We start from the raw sequence: 13,700 nt of genomic DNA, 5'->3' as shown, positions 1-13,700 counted from the left end.
GGCTCAGGTGGTTGGAACATGTCCTATATACCAAAAAGGTCACAGGTTCAATCCCCAGTCAGGGCACAAACCTAGGTTGTGGGTTCAACCACCGGTCAGGGCATGTATAGGAGGCAACAGATCAGTGTTTCTCTCTCTCTCTCTCACCTCCACCCCCTTCCTCTATCTCACCCCCACCGCCTTCCTCTCTCTCTCAAACTCAATAAATATACCCTTGGTTGAGGATTTTTAAAAAAACAGCAGGAGAAGCACAATGATAAATGGCAACCAAAGTTTGGTTTCAATGTCAGAGGTAATAGGGAAGGGTGGAGACTGTGGCAAACTGAAGACGGAAGCCCAGTCTAGAAAAGGCAGTCGCTATTCAGCTCTAGCCTCATGTTTACCCTGTAGGGATTCAAGCTTGATGTCAATAAATCTTTTGGTTTTTAAGAAGCTAGGAATACAGATTTGTGTATGAAATTTCTTTTGTATGAATTTCAAATTTTTCAATGTTGGCACTAAAAATTTTTTGAAAACACTGTATGGCTCTGACAAAAGCCACTTATGGGCCTGAGCTGCCAGCCGAGGGACCCCCAGTTTGGAACCCACAGTGCTAGGGACTCATGGACCATGAATGATAGTAACACACACACACACACACCCCGTTTACGGTCACAGAAGTCAAAGCATCTGATAACAATGTCTCCCAGAGACACACAAAATTCCTGGGCCCACAGAATCCCTTGGATTCATCTGAATACGAGGTAAATCCTCCTCTGTCCTCCCAAGCATCTTAGCTAGTGGATAAAAGCAGTGTACCATGAATGGGAGTCAGAAGACCTTCAGTCGAGTTCCATCTCAGCCACGCACTCACTTGGGAAGCCAAGTCACCGAATGGCTCAGAGCCTCCGGCTCCCCTTCTGGACGAACAGCTAAGATGATATCTTAGTCTTCCACAGCTATGACAACTTGATTTTAGGATTCCAGATGCTAATGAATTATCTGGGTTAGTAAGGACCAAAAGGTCCTAAGCCAAGGTTTCTTCAGCCCTCAGTCACAAAACTGATAAAAGAACTGGCAGCTTAAACAAAAATGCACATGGTGTGTAACTTTGAAAAACTGAAAACCATATAAACACCCAATATAAGAGGAATGGTTAAATAATTGTTATTATTATTTAATCAATCTAAGAGGCGGGCACTATTTTGGGCACTATTATTAAGGAAACTGAGGCACACACAGGTAAAGTAGCTTCTTGTCCACGATCACACGACCAATAAGTAGCCAGGATTTGACCTGGATGCAGGGATCCGGAGCCCCCATGTTTCGCTGTGAAGCCACCAAAGGTTTGGTGATGAACGGTGTTTGCAGGAATGTGAGAAAGGAGCAGAGGAGGGACAAGAGAAGCAAGACACACTATCATGTGCAGTGTGATCACACCCAGGGTAAGACACAAGACGAGGAGGAAATGCACCGACAGGTGAAACAGCAGTTTGGAAAGGTGAGATCGTCTTATTTGTCTTTATTTGCCCAACGTCCTACAATGAGCACAGTGACAGCAAACACGCGGTGCATGGCTGGCGTCCCTAGGGGCCAGCACCGTGCCCAGCTCTCACTGCACCTACACAAGTGGCCTCTGAGAGGTGGAAGCCTCACCTCCACCCCAGGGCCCAGATGTGTTCCTGCCCTGCACTGCTGTATCCCCAACATCTACAACAGGGCCCGGCACACAGCAGGCGCTCGATAAAAGTGTGGGAGATGAGAACAAGCCCGTGGGGTGGGAATGGAGATGTCCCCACTGTACAGATGAGGAGACCGAGGCCCAAGAGTCAGTTACCCAAGGTAAAGTTGCTGGTAAATGACAGCCCAGGACAAGCAGTGACAGAGCCACATCTCAGCAGAGAATTTCCACCAGCAGCACCGGCGCTGAAAAGCACAGGTAGTCAAAATCACCAGACGGAACGACTAAATATGATGCGTGGTCCAGGACTGGACCCTGGACTGGGGTGGGGGTGGGGGTGGGGGAGGGGCATAAAGAACGTTTTGGGGAAAACAGGTGGAATCTGGATATAGACTATGGATTATGTAATTTAGTATCAATGTCAAATGTCCTGATTTTGTTCATTGCACTGTGGTTATTTAAGAGAATATCCACGGTCTTAGGAGATATACGCTGAATTACTTAGGGGCATCGTGTCTACAATCTCTCTCAAATGGGTCAAAGTAATAAGGATATGTATGTGTGTAGGGGGTGGGGAGAAGACAAGTAGGGGGGCTGATAAAGCAAATGGACCCAGTGGCCAACAGTTGGTGAATCTGGGTGAACGGTATGCAGGGGCGCTCAGAACACAGGGTAGGGGGAGGTGGAGGAGGATAAGGGGGAATAAACGGTGATGGACAGAGAATTGACTTGGGGTGAGAACACACACCACAGCGTACAGATGACGTGTTGTGGAAGTGTGCACCTGAAACCTGTATAATCTTGTTCACCGAAAAGGAAAAGATTCAACAAAAAGGAAAAAAGTGACCAAACATTAACTTTGAAAAAACGTACTGAATTGCCTGTAAACCCAGCCCACTGGGATGTGGCGTCTGGACCCCACGGACTGTGTGCAGACACACAATGGGCTCCGTGAGAGAGCTCGTGCCCCTGAGAGGGCACGTGGAAATGCGCTCGGACACATGCTCCCCTGCTGTATCTACGCCCTTTGTGATGAAGGGGAGTAAATCTCCAAACCCACCCAGGCAACAGCCTGGCCAGCCAACAGCTGGTGGCGGGGACGACCCAGCACTCCCTGTGCCCTCTCTGTGTGGAAAGGGCAGGAGGCCAAGGACGCAGGTCTGCAGCCCCTCCCCACACTGGGGCCCACGTTCCCCAAAGTCAAGGCCACTCATTAAGAAACGGTGGGAACCAGGAGGGTCTCCATCGCAGCATGTGCCCCTTTCACTCACTCACTCACTCACTCCCTCACTCCGCTGGCCAATACTAACTGAGCATCCAGCAGGTGCTAGGTGCTGGGATTTGTCAGTGATCCCAGCGGACCAGGGTCCTGACCTCATGTGACTTACATTCTAACGGGGGAGGCAGACACTAACCGAGTAAACAGGGTGGTTTCAGAGAGCGGCAGATGCCAAGAAGAACAGGTGTGGCGATGGAGAGAATGTGACCGGAAGGCTCTCTGAGGAAGTGACGCTGAAAGGTAGGGAGGGGCACCTGAGGCAAAGCGCAGGTGAAGGTGTCATGGGCAAGGGCAACAGCAAGTGAAAAGGCTCCGAGGCTGGAGCCAGCCCTGCGGCGCTCAAGACCAAAAAGAAAGCACAAGGAGCGCTGGGGCAGATGAGGTCGGTGCGGTGAGCAGACAAGGAAACTGAAGCCCAGAGAGGAAAAGCTCCTTGGCCAGGCCCACAGAGCCACTAAGAGGCAGACAGTCTGGGCCAGACGCTGGGTGCTTGAGCACGGCTCCCCACAGCAGAAAACTCTCCTGTGCTGAACCCCCCAGCCCACCCTCAGCCTCGAGGGATGTTAGAAAACATCACACTATCTGAGTCCCAGGACCCCAGAAGTCTGCACGAAAATACCTAGCCGCTACATAAATCAAGATAATCACATTTCGGAAGAAAACGTAAACACGTATACAGAGGAGAACACTGTTTTTCCATTCAACAAATATTTAATGAGCACCTACTATGTGCCAGGCATTGTTCTTGGTGCCAGAGAGACAAAGAGAATTAGAAATAACAGGGAAAAGCAGCTAGGAAGTGGTGAGGTGGGGGTGGAGCACAGTTCTGAATGGTGGGGGTGGGGTCAGAGAAGACTTGTCAAGGACTGACGTTTGAGCAGAGGCCTGAAGGAGTGAGCCATGGGGCACACTGGGAGAAGAACCTCCCAGACGGAGCAAGCGAGGAGACCCCGAGGCAGGAGCAAGTCCGGTGCATTTAAAAAAGAGCAAATGTGGCTGAGAGGGGATGAGGGAGGGAGGAAGAGCAAGAGGAGATTCTGGAATTAGACAGCGGTGCTGATTGCACAACTTTGTGAATGTACTCAAACCTCTGAATCATACACTTTGAGAAAGTGAGGCTCATGGTGGGCACCTCATATCTCAATTAAAAACAACTGTGCAAGGAAAGAAACGAATAATACAGGAGGTGACAGGCGTAGCAACAGGGGCAGGTCTCGCAAGACCTTCTAGGAGAGAAGGAGTGTCCTACCTTTGGGCATCTCTGGGCCATAGTGGAAGAAGAGTTGTCTTGGGCTACACATTAAATACACAAACACTAACGAAAACTGATGAGCAAAACCAAAAGGTTCGTGCATCATTTTTGTGATATCCGCCACCACAGAGAAGCAAAAAAGTCCTCGCATAATAACCCCAATTATGCAGCGGCCCTTTTGATAATCTTTGAAAGTCATCGAGCAGGTCCCAAGTTTGTGATCACTAGTATAGAAAATGTGCATACCTAAGTAATAAAACCAGGTAATGTTTTAAGTGAATGTACTATTTTGTGTTGGGCCACATTCAGAGCCATCCTGGGCCGCCTGCGGCCATGGGGTGCACACCCCTGTTCTAGGCCATTCTAAGTAAGGCCTTTGCTTTTACTCCAAAGGCGGTGGGGGCCCTGGGAGGGCTCTGAGCCGGGCAGGGGCCAGACCTGCCTGAAGTGTTAGCTGGAGCCCTGGGGCTATGAACCGGGAACAGAATGAGCCAGGCAAGGGTGACAGCAGCAGCCCTGGTCATTTCCCAACCGTGCCCTCGGGCAAGCCACTTGACCTTCCTGTGGCTTCCTTACTGCCACTGTGACTTAGGTCTGAAAATGTCACTGGGTCCGGGACAGAGGTGAGAGCTAATGCGGTGGAAACTGTTGTTCTGGTGGCCGGGAGGGGAGGAGGGTGGAGTCCAAGGTGCCATCAAACAGTTTTTAATCATGCAAATTAGTTTCCTGAAATGAAAACAAGGGGTGCCTTCCTCCCTCACAGGAAGCAGGGACCCACATCGACAGCCCTTCCAATTAGCAACCAAAAGCCTAACCTGTCCATGCCCAGGCCACAAACAGGGGCCCAAACTCCTCTCCAGGTGTGGTTGGTTGGCTCAGACTCAGTACCTATGGGATGCTAAGATCCAGACAGGGACAGAGGCAGCCCTGGGTCACACAAAAGCCTGGGAGCAAACTGGGAATTAGCCGGGGGAGGGGGGGGGGATGCAGTCCCCCTTCCAGATGGGTGTCCAGACTGTAGGGAGGAGGGACCGTGGGCCTTCAGGAAGGCCACTGTCCAATCCTGACTTTCATGTCATCTATGAGACCATGCCACACGCCTGCTGAAAACCCTCCATGGGCTCCTCACCCCACTACTACTGAGGCCCATGCCACCTGCCCCTGGCACCACACCAGCCTCGTCTCCCCCGCTCTCCCCTCCACCCACCCTAGCTCTTCCTCAAACACGCCAAGCACAGTCCTGCCTCAGGGCCCTGGCACATGCTATTGCAGCTACCTGAACACACTTCTGTCAACTCTTTCCGCGGCTGGCTCCCTCTCTGCCCCAGGACTCAGCTCAGAGGCCACCTCCTCAGAGAGGCCTTCCTTGACCACTCCATCTCAATACCTGCCATCATCCCTGTCACCAACATTTTACTTCCTTCTTGATGCCTCTATTCCCTGACTGTGTGGGCTTGAGCAAGTTACTCAGCCTCCCTGGGCCTTAGTTTCCCCTTCTGCAAAATAGGTACAATGATGATATCTAGTCTACCTCAGAGAGTTGTTGCAAGGGCTCCAAGAGGTCACCCACAGAAAGCACTCAGCACAGCACCTGGCACAAAGTAGGCCTCAGCGGACTATGTTATTATTACACCTCCTGTCACTTTCGCAAGTGGTCCCTTCGTAACGTTTGAAGATTCCATGATGGCAGGGACTCTGTCCATCCTGTCCTGGCCACAGGCCGGCACTAGCCCAGGGTCTGGCACACGGTACATTCTCCACATCCACTGATTGAGTGAGTAAGTGAATTTGTGCATGAAAGTACTGACTGCCCACACCCTGCTCTGACCCTGACCTCGCTCCCCATGAGAGCAGCTCCTCCCAGAAGCCACACTCCCACCCCTGCACAAGACCCCAGATCCTGGTGGCCAGTGCCACCTGCCTCCACCAGCCTGCATGGCCCTAGCCCTGCCAGCCTGAAATAGCCTCGCTTCCCCTGGCCCACGATCAAGGGATCGTCTGTCAGTTCCACCCTGGGGAAGGGACCGGACGGGTAAACACAGATTGAGTGTCTGACCACAGACAAAAGAAGGGGGGGCTGATCCCTTTCTGGTCCTCCAGGAGCAGGGAAAATAACCTTAAAAATCCACACAGGGCTGGCAGGCTAGAGGGCGTCCCCTCTTCCCAGGGGGCTTCCTCGCAGAGAACAGGAGCAGCGATGGCAGGTCCTGGGGTAAGACTGACCTTGGCCGAACGCTCAGCTGTGCCAGGCTCGTGGATGACCAGACTCCTCACAGCGACCCTAGGAGGACCACGGTCATCTCCACTGTGCGGATGGAGAAGCCAGCGCTCAGAGAGGCAGAAAGACCTGCCCAAGGTCACGCAGGGCAGAGATTCGAGCCCAGGTCACTTGTCTCCAGGGCCCATGCACTTAACCATGAACCCAAGACACACTACTGGATGAAAAGAACAAACGGTGTCATGCTAAGTATGTAAACACATAAAAATATCTGGTTGTCCCAGCTGGGGGGAGGAGGGGCTACTGGTATCTAGTGGGTAGGGGCCAAGGACGCTGGTAAACACCCTACCAAGCACAGGACAGCCCCCCCCACCCCAACAAAGAGTGATGCTACCCCAGGGTGTCACCGGTGCTGAGGGTAGAAAGATGGAAGGATTCAGCCCAGACCAGCTGCTAGGGTGAAAACACCAACCCCCAGAGAAGGACGTGGGCCATCCAATCCCTCCCCAAGAGCCCTCGGGAGGGAACCCTGCACAGCTGCAGGGCCACTACCCTTGACCAGAGTTCACTTCCCTCTGGGGACCACAACTTCTTCAGGAGGTCGCTCTAGGGGAGTCTCACCTGCAAGACAAAGGGACTCGAACCCCTTGCTTACTCTCAAGTTCTATCTCCTCCTAAATATTCGGCTGTGACCTCACCCTGTGCCTGGGGAACAAGGCCGGGGGGACACAGCACACCAATTTGAGGGGAGCCCATCCTGATCACCCCCCGCCTGCCAGGGTTCCAGCCAGAAAGCCTGTGTCTGTTGGGAGAAAAAGGAGAGAAACCACAAGAACCCAAGAGGTCAAGCTCTGCCGCCCAGCAGGGCCTGCCTGCTTGGCAGACTTGACTTGTGAGAGCTTTAGGGGGGGCGTTGTGCAGAAAAAAGGAAGTGGGTTTCTTGATCTAAGGGAGTGGCCCCAAGCCCAGTAGGTCTTCCGCTCACTGGCTTGATAAAGGGGACACTCTCTAAGACAGGGGTGCCCTGGAGCCTCCAAAAGCCAGGGACCACCCCCATCCATCTCTTCTTAAGGTGACAGATAAATAAATGGTTACAAGGGCAAACACCAGAATAATAGGGAACGGGTGTCCAGGATGCTCGTTTGAAGAAACGATTCAAATGCATGAGTTCTGGCCTCCCCAGCAGGTCACCCTTCCTGCAAGGACAGGGACCACATCTGCCCAGGGGCTGGCTGCATTTTCCTGGCCAAGAACACTACCTGGAATATATAGCAGGCACTCCATAAATACCAGCACGCTGAGAAAAGCAACTTTAATTTCTTTATGGTTTTACTTTTTCACAGCCTTGTTTGTGATACGCAAAAGATGGGGCCCGTCTAACTCCTGCTGACACAAGAATTTATCATTAAAAGATTTTCGCTGACTTCCTGAGGATGTTCAGCCCCATATAAAGTGGCCTGGTCCAGGCTCTCCAGTGTCCTAAAGCCCAGATAATTTGGATGTTATGGCTTAATTCTTGCCCACCCAAGCAGTCCAGAGTTACCTTGGTCATAAACGCACTGTGATAAGCTTAGCGGTAAAGAATGTGGGCTACGTGGCCAGATTACCTGGGTTCAAATCCCAGCTCTGTCAGGCTGTGTAATCTTGGAAAACTGATCTGGTCTCTCTGTGCCTTCACTTCCTATTTAAAATGGGAAGCATAATAATGCTTGGGAATTCTGAGTGGATACCCGGAGAATACTACACAGGGCTGGCAAACATTTAGCGCTGTGTAAGTGTTGGCAAATTATTGTTACTATTGCTATTGCATTAACCTAATGGTTTTGCTGCAAATACAACTCTTTCCACTGGAATTTTGTAAAAACTGCATTCACATGCATATGCATCACTTTCTATGAAAAGGGTGTAACAAACAGTATTTCTTGGTATATTTATTTTTCCTTTCTTATCTTCTTGCTTGCCTTTCTGCACGAGACACACATCTGTCCAGACTTTTCCCCAAATTCCTATAATGTTATACATACAACATCCAAGTGTGTATTACAGTTGTTTATTTTCCCAAAGTTACACACACACACGCTTCTTAGTATCCTACTTTTCGCAACACAACCTCAGGAGAATCCCCCGAGTCACAGGGCACGTCATTCTCTTTCAGTGAGGGCAGAATGAAAAAGCATGCTCCCCCATCCCCACCCCCATCACTGCTCCCTAGTGTCAGACTAGGAGCACAGAATGCTTTAAAAAAAAAAAAACTCTAAAAAAATAGTGACAACACAAAACCACAGTTTCTTGTTTTGGCAAGCAGAGCTCCAATGAGGAGAAAAGCTTTTGGTCTCCCACCCCCAAAAAGCAGAACCACCGAAAGCATTCTGGGAGCCTTCTGCCCACGCCCTTGATCCGCAGGGACCCCAGCCCAGCCCTGCCATTAGGGCAGACCCTCTGGGTGCCTGGGGGTGACACATTTCTGTCCTCAGCCCTGGGGAGCCCTTCAGGGAGCTGCTGACCAACCCCTATCCAGGAGTCTCTCTGCCCATCTCCCCAGGCTCCCCCTCTCTTCCCATCACTGCCTGGGTGGCACACCATCTCAGGACCTGTTGGCACCTGCCCCTGAGGTCTCCCTCCTGCAGGCAGGGACCCCAAATCAACCCAGCCAAGAAGTAGGTGAGCCCAAGGCTCCCTCAGCCTCCCCTTGAAGGGGCAAGACTTTGAGTCCCAAACCAACCACCTCCTCCGCCACCCCCTCCCCATTGCTGCAAATCCCAAAAAAAGCCACCACAGAATTCTGAATACCTACTATATGCCTGGAGTTTTAACCTCAGATTCACTCAAACTTTACAACACCCCTATGACGCAGGTGCTACACCCATTGTACAGATGGGGAAACTGAGGCACGGCACAGGCTGGCAACCTGCCCAGTCGGTGTGAGGTAAAGCCAGGATTTGAACACCAGCAGCCAGGCTCCAGAGCCCCACACAACCCTCACGCCAAGCACGGACATGGAGCACAGAGAAGGAACGCAGAAGCCTGGCATTTCCATTCCTCTACAGTTCTGGCCACCCTGCAGAAGAGAGAAAAGTAATCACAGAGGGGAAGTAACTGGAGGAAGCACAGGCAGGAGGTCAGGGTCACAGTGACCCAGGCTTGAATTCCAATCTTGCCACCTTAATAAATCACGTGGCTACGAAGTGGCTAGGGACATGAGTTCTGGGGGTGGCAGCCTGGGATCAAACATTGGCAAAATGCTGCCTCCATGACCCAGCAAAGCTCATGTAAACTACATTGGCCTCAGTTCCCTCATCTGTCTGTGGGGATCACAACAGCACCCCCTTCCTAGGGATGAGGAAGATCAAATGAGTTGATACACACAAAGTGCTTAGAGCAGCCAGCGATGAACCCGTGTCAGCTCCTACGCTGTAACGACTATCATTGTCATTATCATTACCAACACGCCCAAGAGCACCCAGGGAGCACTCGGCACAGCTGGGGCTTCTAAATGTGCAGACCCCATGCTCAGAGTCAGACGTCGGGGCAATTTCTTTCACAACCTCTGTGGCGTCCCCGGAGAGAGATCCAGCACCTGTACTAGGGGCCTGTCCTCGCCTTTCCCTGTCTCAAATAAACACACGCAAAACATGGCACCGAAGTTGCCAGCGCCCCCTTGGAGATGGGAAACGGGGTGCAATCCATCTCCTGAAGGAAGTGGGAAAACACAGAGAGATTCTGGACAAAACACAGAGTGCCAGGCCCGGAACCCAACAAAACCACCGGTTCCTGTGGCCACTTCACACAGTCAAAACGAAATTCACTCAGAGCCCCTGTCCTCCTTTTGGGGCTGACTCAGAACTTGCTTTCTCCAGGCAGCCCTCCCAGATACACCCTGTTCTCTGGATGCTGGAATCCTATAACTCTAATCCCCTGCCTTATTTGTTTAATTTTTATAGTAATGATAATAACTAATACTCCTATACCTTACTGTCTGCCAGGCACAGTTCCAAGTGCTTTATATATATTTATATAACTCATCGTCTCAAAAACCCCCTGCGATAAGATCGGTTATCAACCCCCACTTTACAGATGAGGAAAGTGAGACTGAGAATGGGTAAGCCACTTGCCTAAGGTCACAGAGCCCCAGGACTTGACCCCAAGTGGTCTAGCCCCAGAGCCCAGCCTTGTACTTGGATTTTTGTAAACCCCCATTTTGCCCACCTCCTCAAGACTGTCCTCTCCTTGCGGGCAGGAACCTGGACCTGGCTTTTCTGCAGCTCCCAGCATGCTCGGGCTACACAAAGGCTTCACTTCTACTGGCAACGGAACCTTCAAACCAAGGACACACGGAGGCCAGGAAAGCCCTTCGAGGTTTGTCTCCACCACATGGAATTAAAAGCAGGGAGGGATTACTGAGCATTCTTCCGTCCTCCCGAGCCAGGAGGCTGGGGGAAAAAATCCCTTAGCAAGTACAAAAGCTGGAAGGAGAGAGTGGGAAGAGAGACGAGAATCACAACCTGCGGGCTGCCAGCCTCGCTGCTGCGTGGAAAGCCTTGCTAATTAGCAGTTCCTGAAGCTCTGAGCCCTGGGTTTTCCAAATGAAAAGGCCTTAGGTTGTTTGGGGGCCGTTTCTGAAGGAGCAAAACGAGACAGGCCTCCTGCAGCTCACAAACAAGGTATGGCTGGTCAGGTTACACAATCAGTCCGTTTCTGGCACCGGCTTAGGGACACCCAAAAGGACAAGGCAGAAAGGAAGCCTGGATTACCTCCCCTCTCTTTCAGGTGGGGAAACTGAGGCCAGGACAGGTGGCACGACCTGTCCAAGATGTCAAAGTTGGACCAGCTCATCTCAGAAGAGACCATGATGAGCTCAGCAAATTAAAAGTGCCCAGGAGATCATGTGGAAGTTGAGAAACCATTTTTTCCCCTGTTTCTTTAATAAGAAGAATGGTTGATTCCAATCAATTTCCATTATTCCAGCTTCCTCAGACTCTACGTGTGGACAATGTGAAACCACAGTTAACCCACACACAATCTCTATCTGCTCTGAAACACACCACACCATCTAGGGCAAGGGCTTTCTTTCCCATTAATAGGAAAAATTGCTTTCCTCTCTTCCTTCCAGAGTGGGGAGTAGGAGCGGCTCAGAAGGAGAAGTGAGGAGTTCCCTAGAATTTGACATTGCTCAGCGGTGCCAGGGCTGTCTACATCTTTAATTCAGAAACTGCCAGCTTCAAACTGAGCAGATTCTTTTATTTAACTGTGAGAGAGGGAGAGATTGGGGGGGGGGCCGCGCGGGGGGCGAACCCTGCCTTATTCTCACAGGACTTTCTAGAAGGGTCCTTTAGCCAAACGGTTTTCAATGCCTCTGTACAACTCCCACCTCCCGCCCCCCCCGCCACGCGCGCACACACACACACACACACACACAACCTCTTTTCACAGAGAGAAGGGCTCTCTCCTCCCTGAGTTGGAACTCGGACCTCACACAGTCTCAGCTACAGCCCCAAGCTACTGGGGACCCTGCAGGGTGCCAGAGTCTCCCTCTTGCCCCCAGAGACTGGAAGCTGCAGATCCTGGCTCGGAGGTCTCTAAAGGAAACACCACCGCCCCCGCCAGCCCTTCCTGAAGCAGGATTAAAAGACTTCCTAGAGCAGAGAAGGGAGTAAATGAGGTCCCAGCGGGAGGCACGGAGATTAAAGCCCTGGAGTCTAACTCGCGGAGAAGCTGGGCCCAGTCCCACCCCCTCCACCCCACAGCCACTTTTCTCACTTCCTAGGAGAGTAGGGAAGCGGCCCCTTCCTCCCTCTCGCAGAAAAAAGGAGAAGGAAGAAATGTAGCATAGGATAGGGGTTCACAGTACCGGCCAGGCCTGCCCTGCTCCCAGACCCACTATCCCCAATTAACCAGCTGTGTGATTCCGGGGCAAGTTACTCAGCCTCTCTGGAGCTAACCTCTCCCATCTGAAAAAAAAAAGCGGGGGGGGGGGGGGGGGGATGGTCCCTACTTCATGAGCCACTTGTGAAGGTTAAACCTTCTAATGACACATATAGGTACCTGCCACACAGCGTTCAGTTGTTATTTTACAGTCTGTCGCTGTGGTTTTGCAACTTGGAGACGAGGGTGGGGGAGGCAGGGTGGGACTGCCAAACCGTGAGTTCTAACCCCACTCTCCTCAAGCTCCAGCAAAAGCGTGTGCGTGGGGACCCGCAGCCCTACTCTGGGGTTTTGTCGATCTCCGTCCGTCCTCTGGGCTACTCTACTCCGCACAGAGGGACCCAGGCTCCAGCAGTTCCAGGGTGCGTCCTGGATGAGGAGTCCGTAGTGCACCCGAAGGCGAAGAAAGCCCCGGGGGTGAAAAACGAAGGAGCGAAAGCTCCCGGCGCCTGGTTCCCAGAGCCCCTGCCTCACGGATGTAACTAATTTTAAAACTATTTGCAAGGCGGGGAGGGGAAAAGAAAAAAGACAAAAGGGCAGCGTGCCCGGGGGAACAGGAGTGCCGGAGACCCCGGGGCGGGATGGACTGCCTGGTAGCCTAGGAGGAGACAGTCCAGCTCTACAGGAGCCCGGGTCTCCTCAGTTGTCTACGCGCCCCGCGGGGCGCCCGGGAGGCGACTCTCGCGACCCCCGGAATCTGCGGCCACAGGTTGTGGGGGCCGCCCCGCGCGGAGGCCCCAGCGCTGCGCACTCCTCGGGCTTCCCGGGAGACACTTACCGACTGCAAGAAGCGCAAGGTGCCCACGTAGTCCCTCTCGGTGCCCAAGATCTCGTTGAGGACGCAGAGGCGAAGGCGCAGCTGGCGCTCCGACTCCCGGGCTGCAGCGCAAGGACCGGAGCTGGGCGCAGTGGCGCCGGGGGCCCGGGGGTCCGGGTGGGCACCGTCCCCAGTCCCATCGCCGCAGGAATCGTTGCCGCCGGGTACCTCCATTCTAGCGCGGCCGCACAGCGCCCAGTACTTCCCCAGCGCGGAGGTCGCGCCGAACGGCGACTCAAGCGTCCCAGCGCCCCATCTCGGACGGGGCGCGCCGGCTCAGCCGCTGGCCCGGCGCTCGGCGCGGCGGGCGGGAGGGCGGGCAGGCGGGACTAGGGGCGGGCGGCCCGGGCCGGGGGCGGAGGCAGCGCGCGGAGGCTGGACCTGGGGCGGGAGGAGGCGGCCTTCGGGGCTCCCAGACGGCGGGCCCCGGCCGCCCGCCCTCCCAGGGAGCGTCTGCCAAGTGCCACGCCGCGCTGAGCCGCAGAGACGCGCCGCGGCGCTCGCCGGCAACGTCGGAAACTCGGCGCGACTAGAGCGGGGCCGCCCGCCGCT

General features: G+C 53.3%; 1 protein-coding gene across 2 annotated transcripts in view; it reads right to left on the bottom strand.

The window, feature by feature from the left end:
- The window catches only part of PREX1 (phosphatidylinositol-3,4,5-trisphosphate dependent Rac exchange factor 1), a 169,487-nt gene extending 156,025 nt beyond the window's left edge, over positions 1 to 13,462 (bottom strand). The window contains exon 1 of one of the 2 annotated variants that reach the window (XM_024559770.4): positions 13,110 to 13,462. In XM_024559770.4, coding sequence (XP_024415538.2) covers positions 13,110 to 13,322 — 213 coding nt within the window. In that variant the 5' untranslated portion in view covers positions 13,323 to 13,462. The remainder of the gene's footprint in view (positions 1 to 13,109) is intronic. The other variant, XM_045194688.2, reaches the window with a different exon arrangement.
- Positions 13,463 to 13,700: the final 238 nt, after the last annotated feature.

Source organism: Desmodus rotundus, chromosome 6, assembly GCF_022682495.2.
Source record: "Desmodus rotundus isolate HL8 chromosome 6, HLdesRot8A.1, whole genome shotgun sequence".
Classification (NCBI taxonomy): Eukaryota; Metazoa; Chordata; class Mammalia; order Chiroptera; family Phyllostomidae; genus Desmodus; species Desmodus rotundus.
This window is presented reverse-complemented; position numbering and strand designations above follow the sequence as displayed.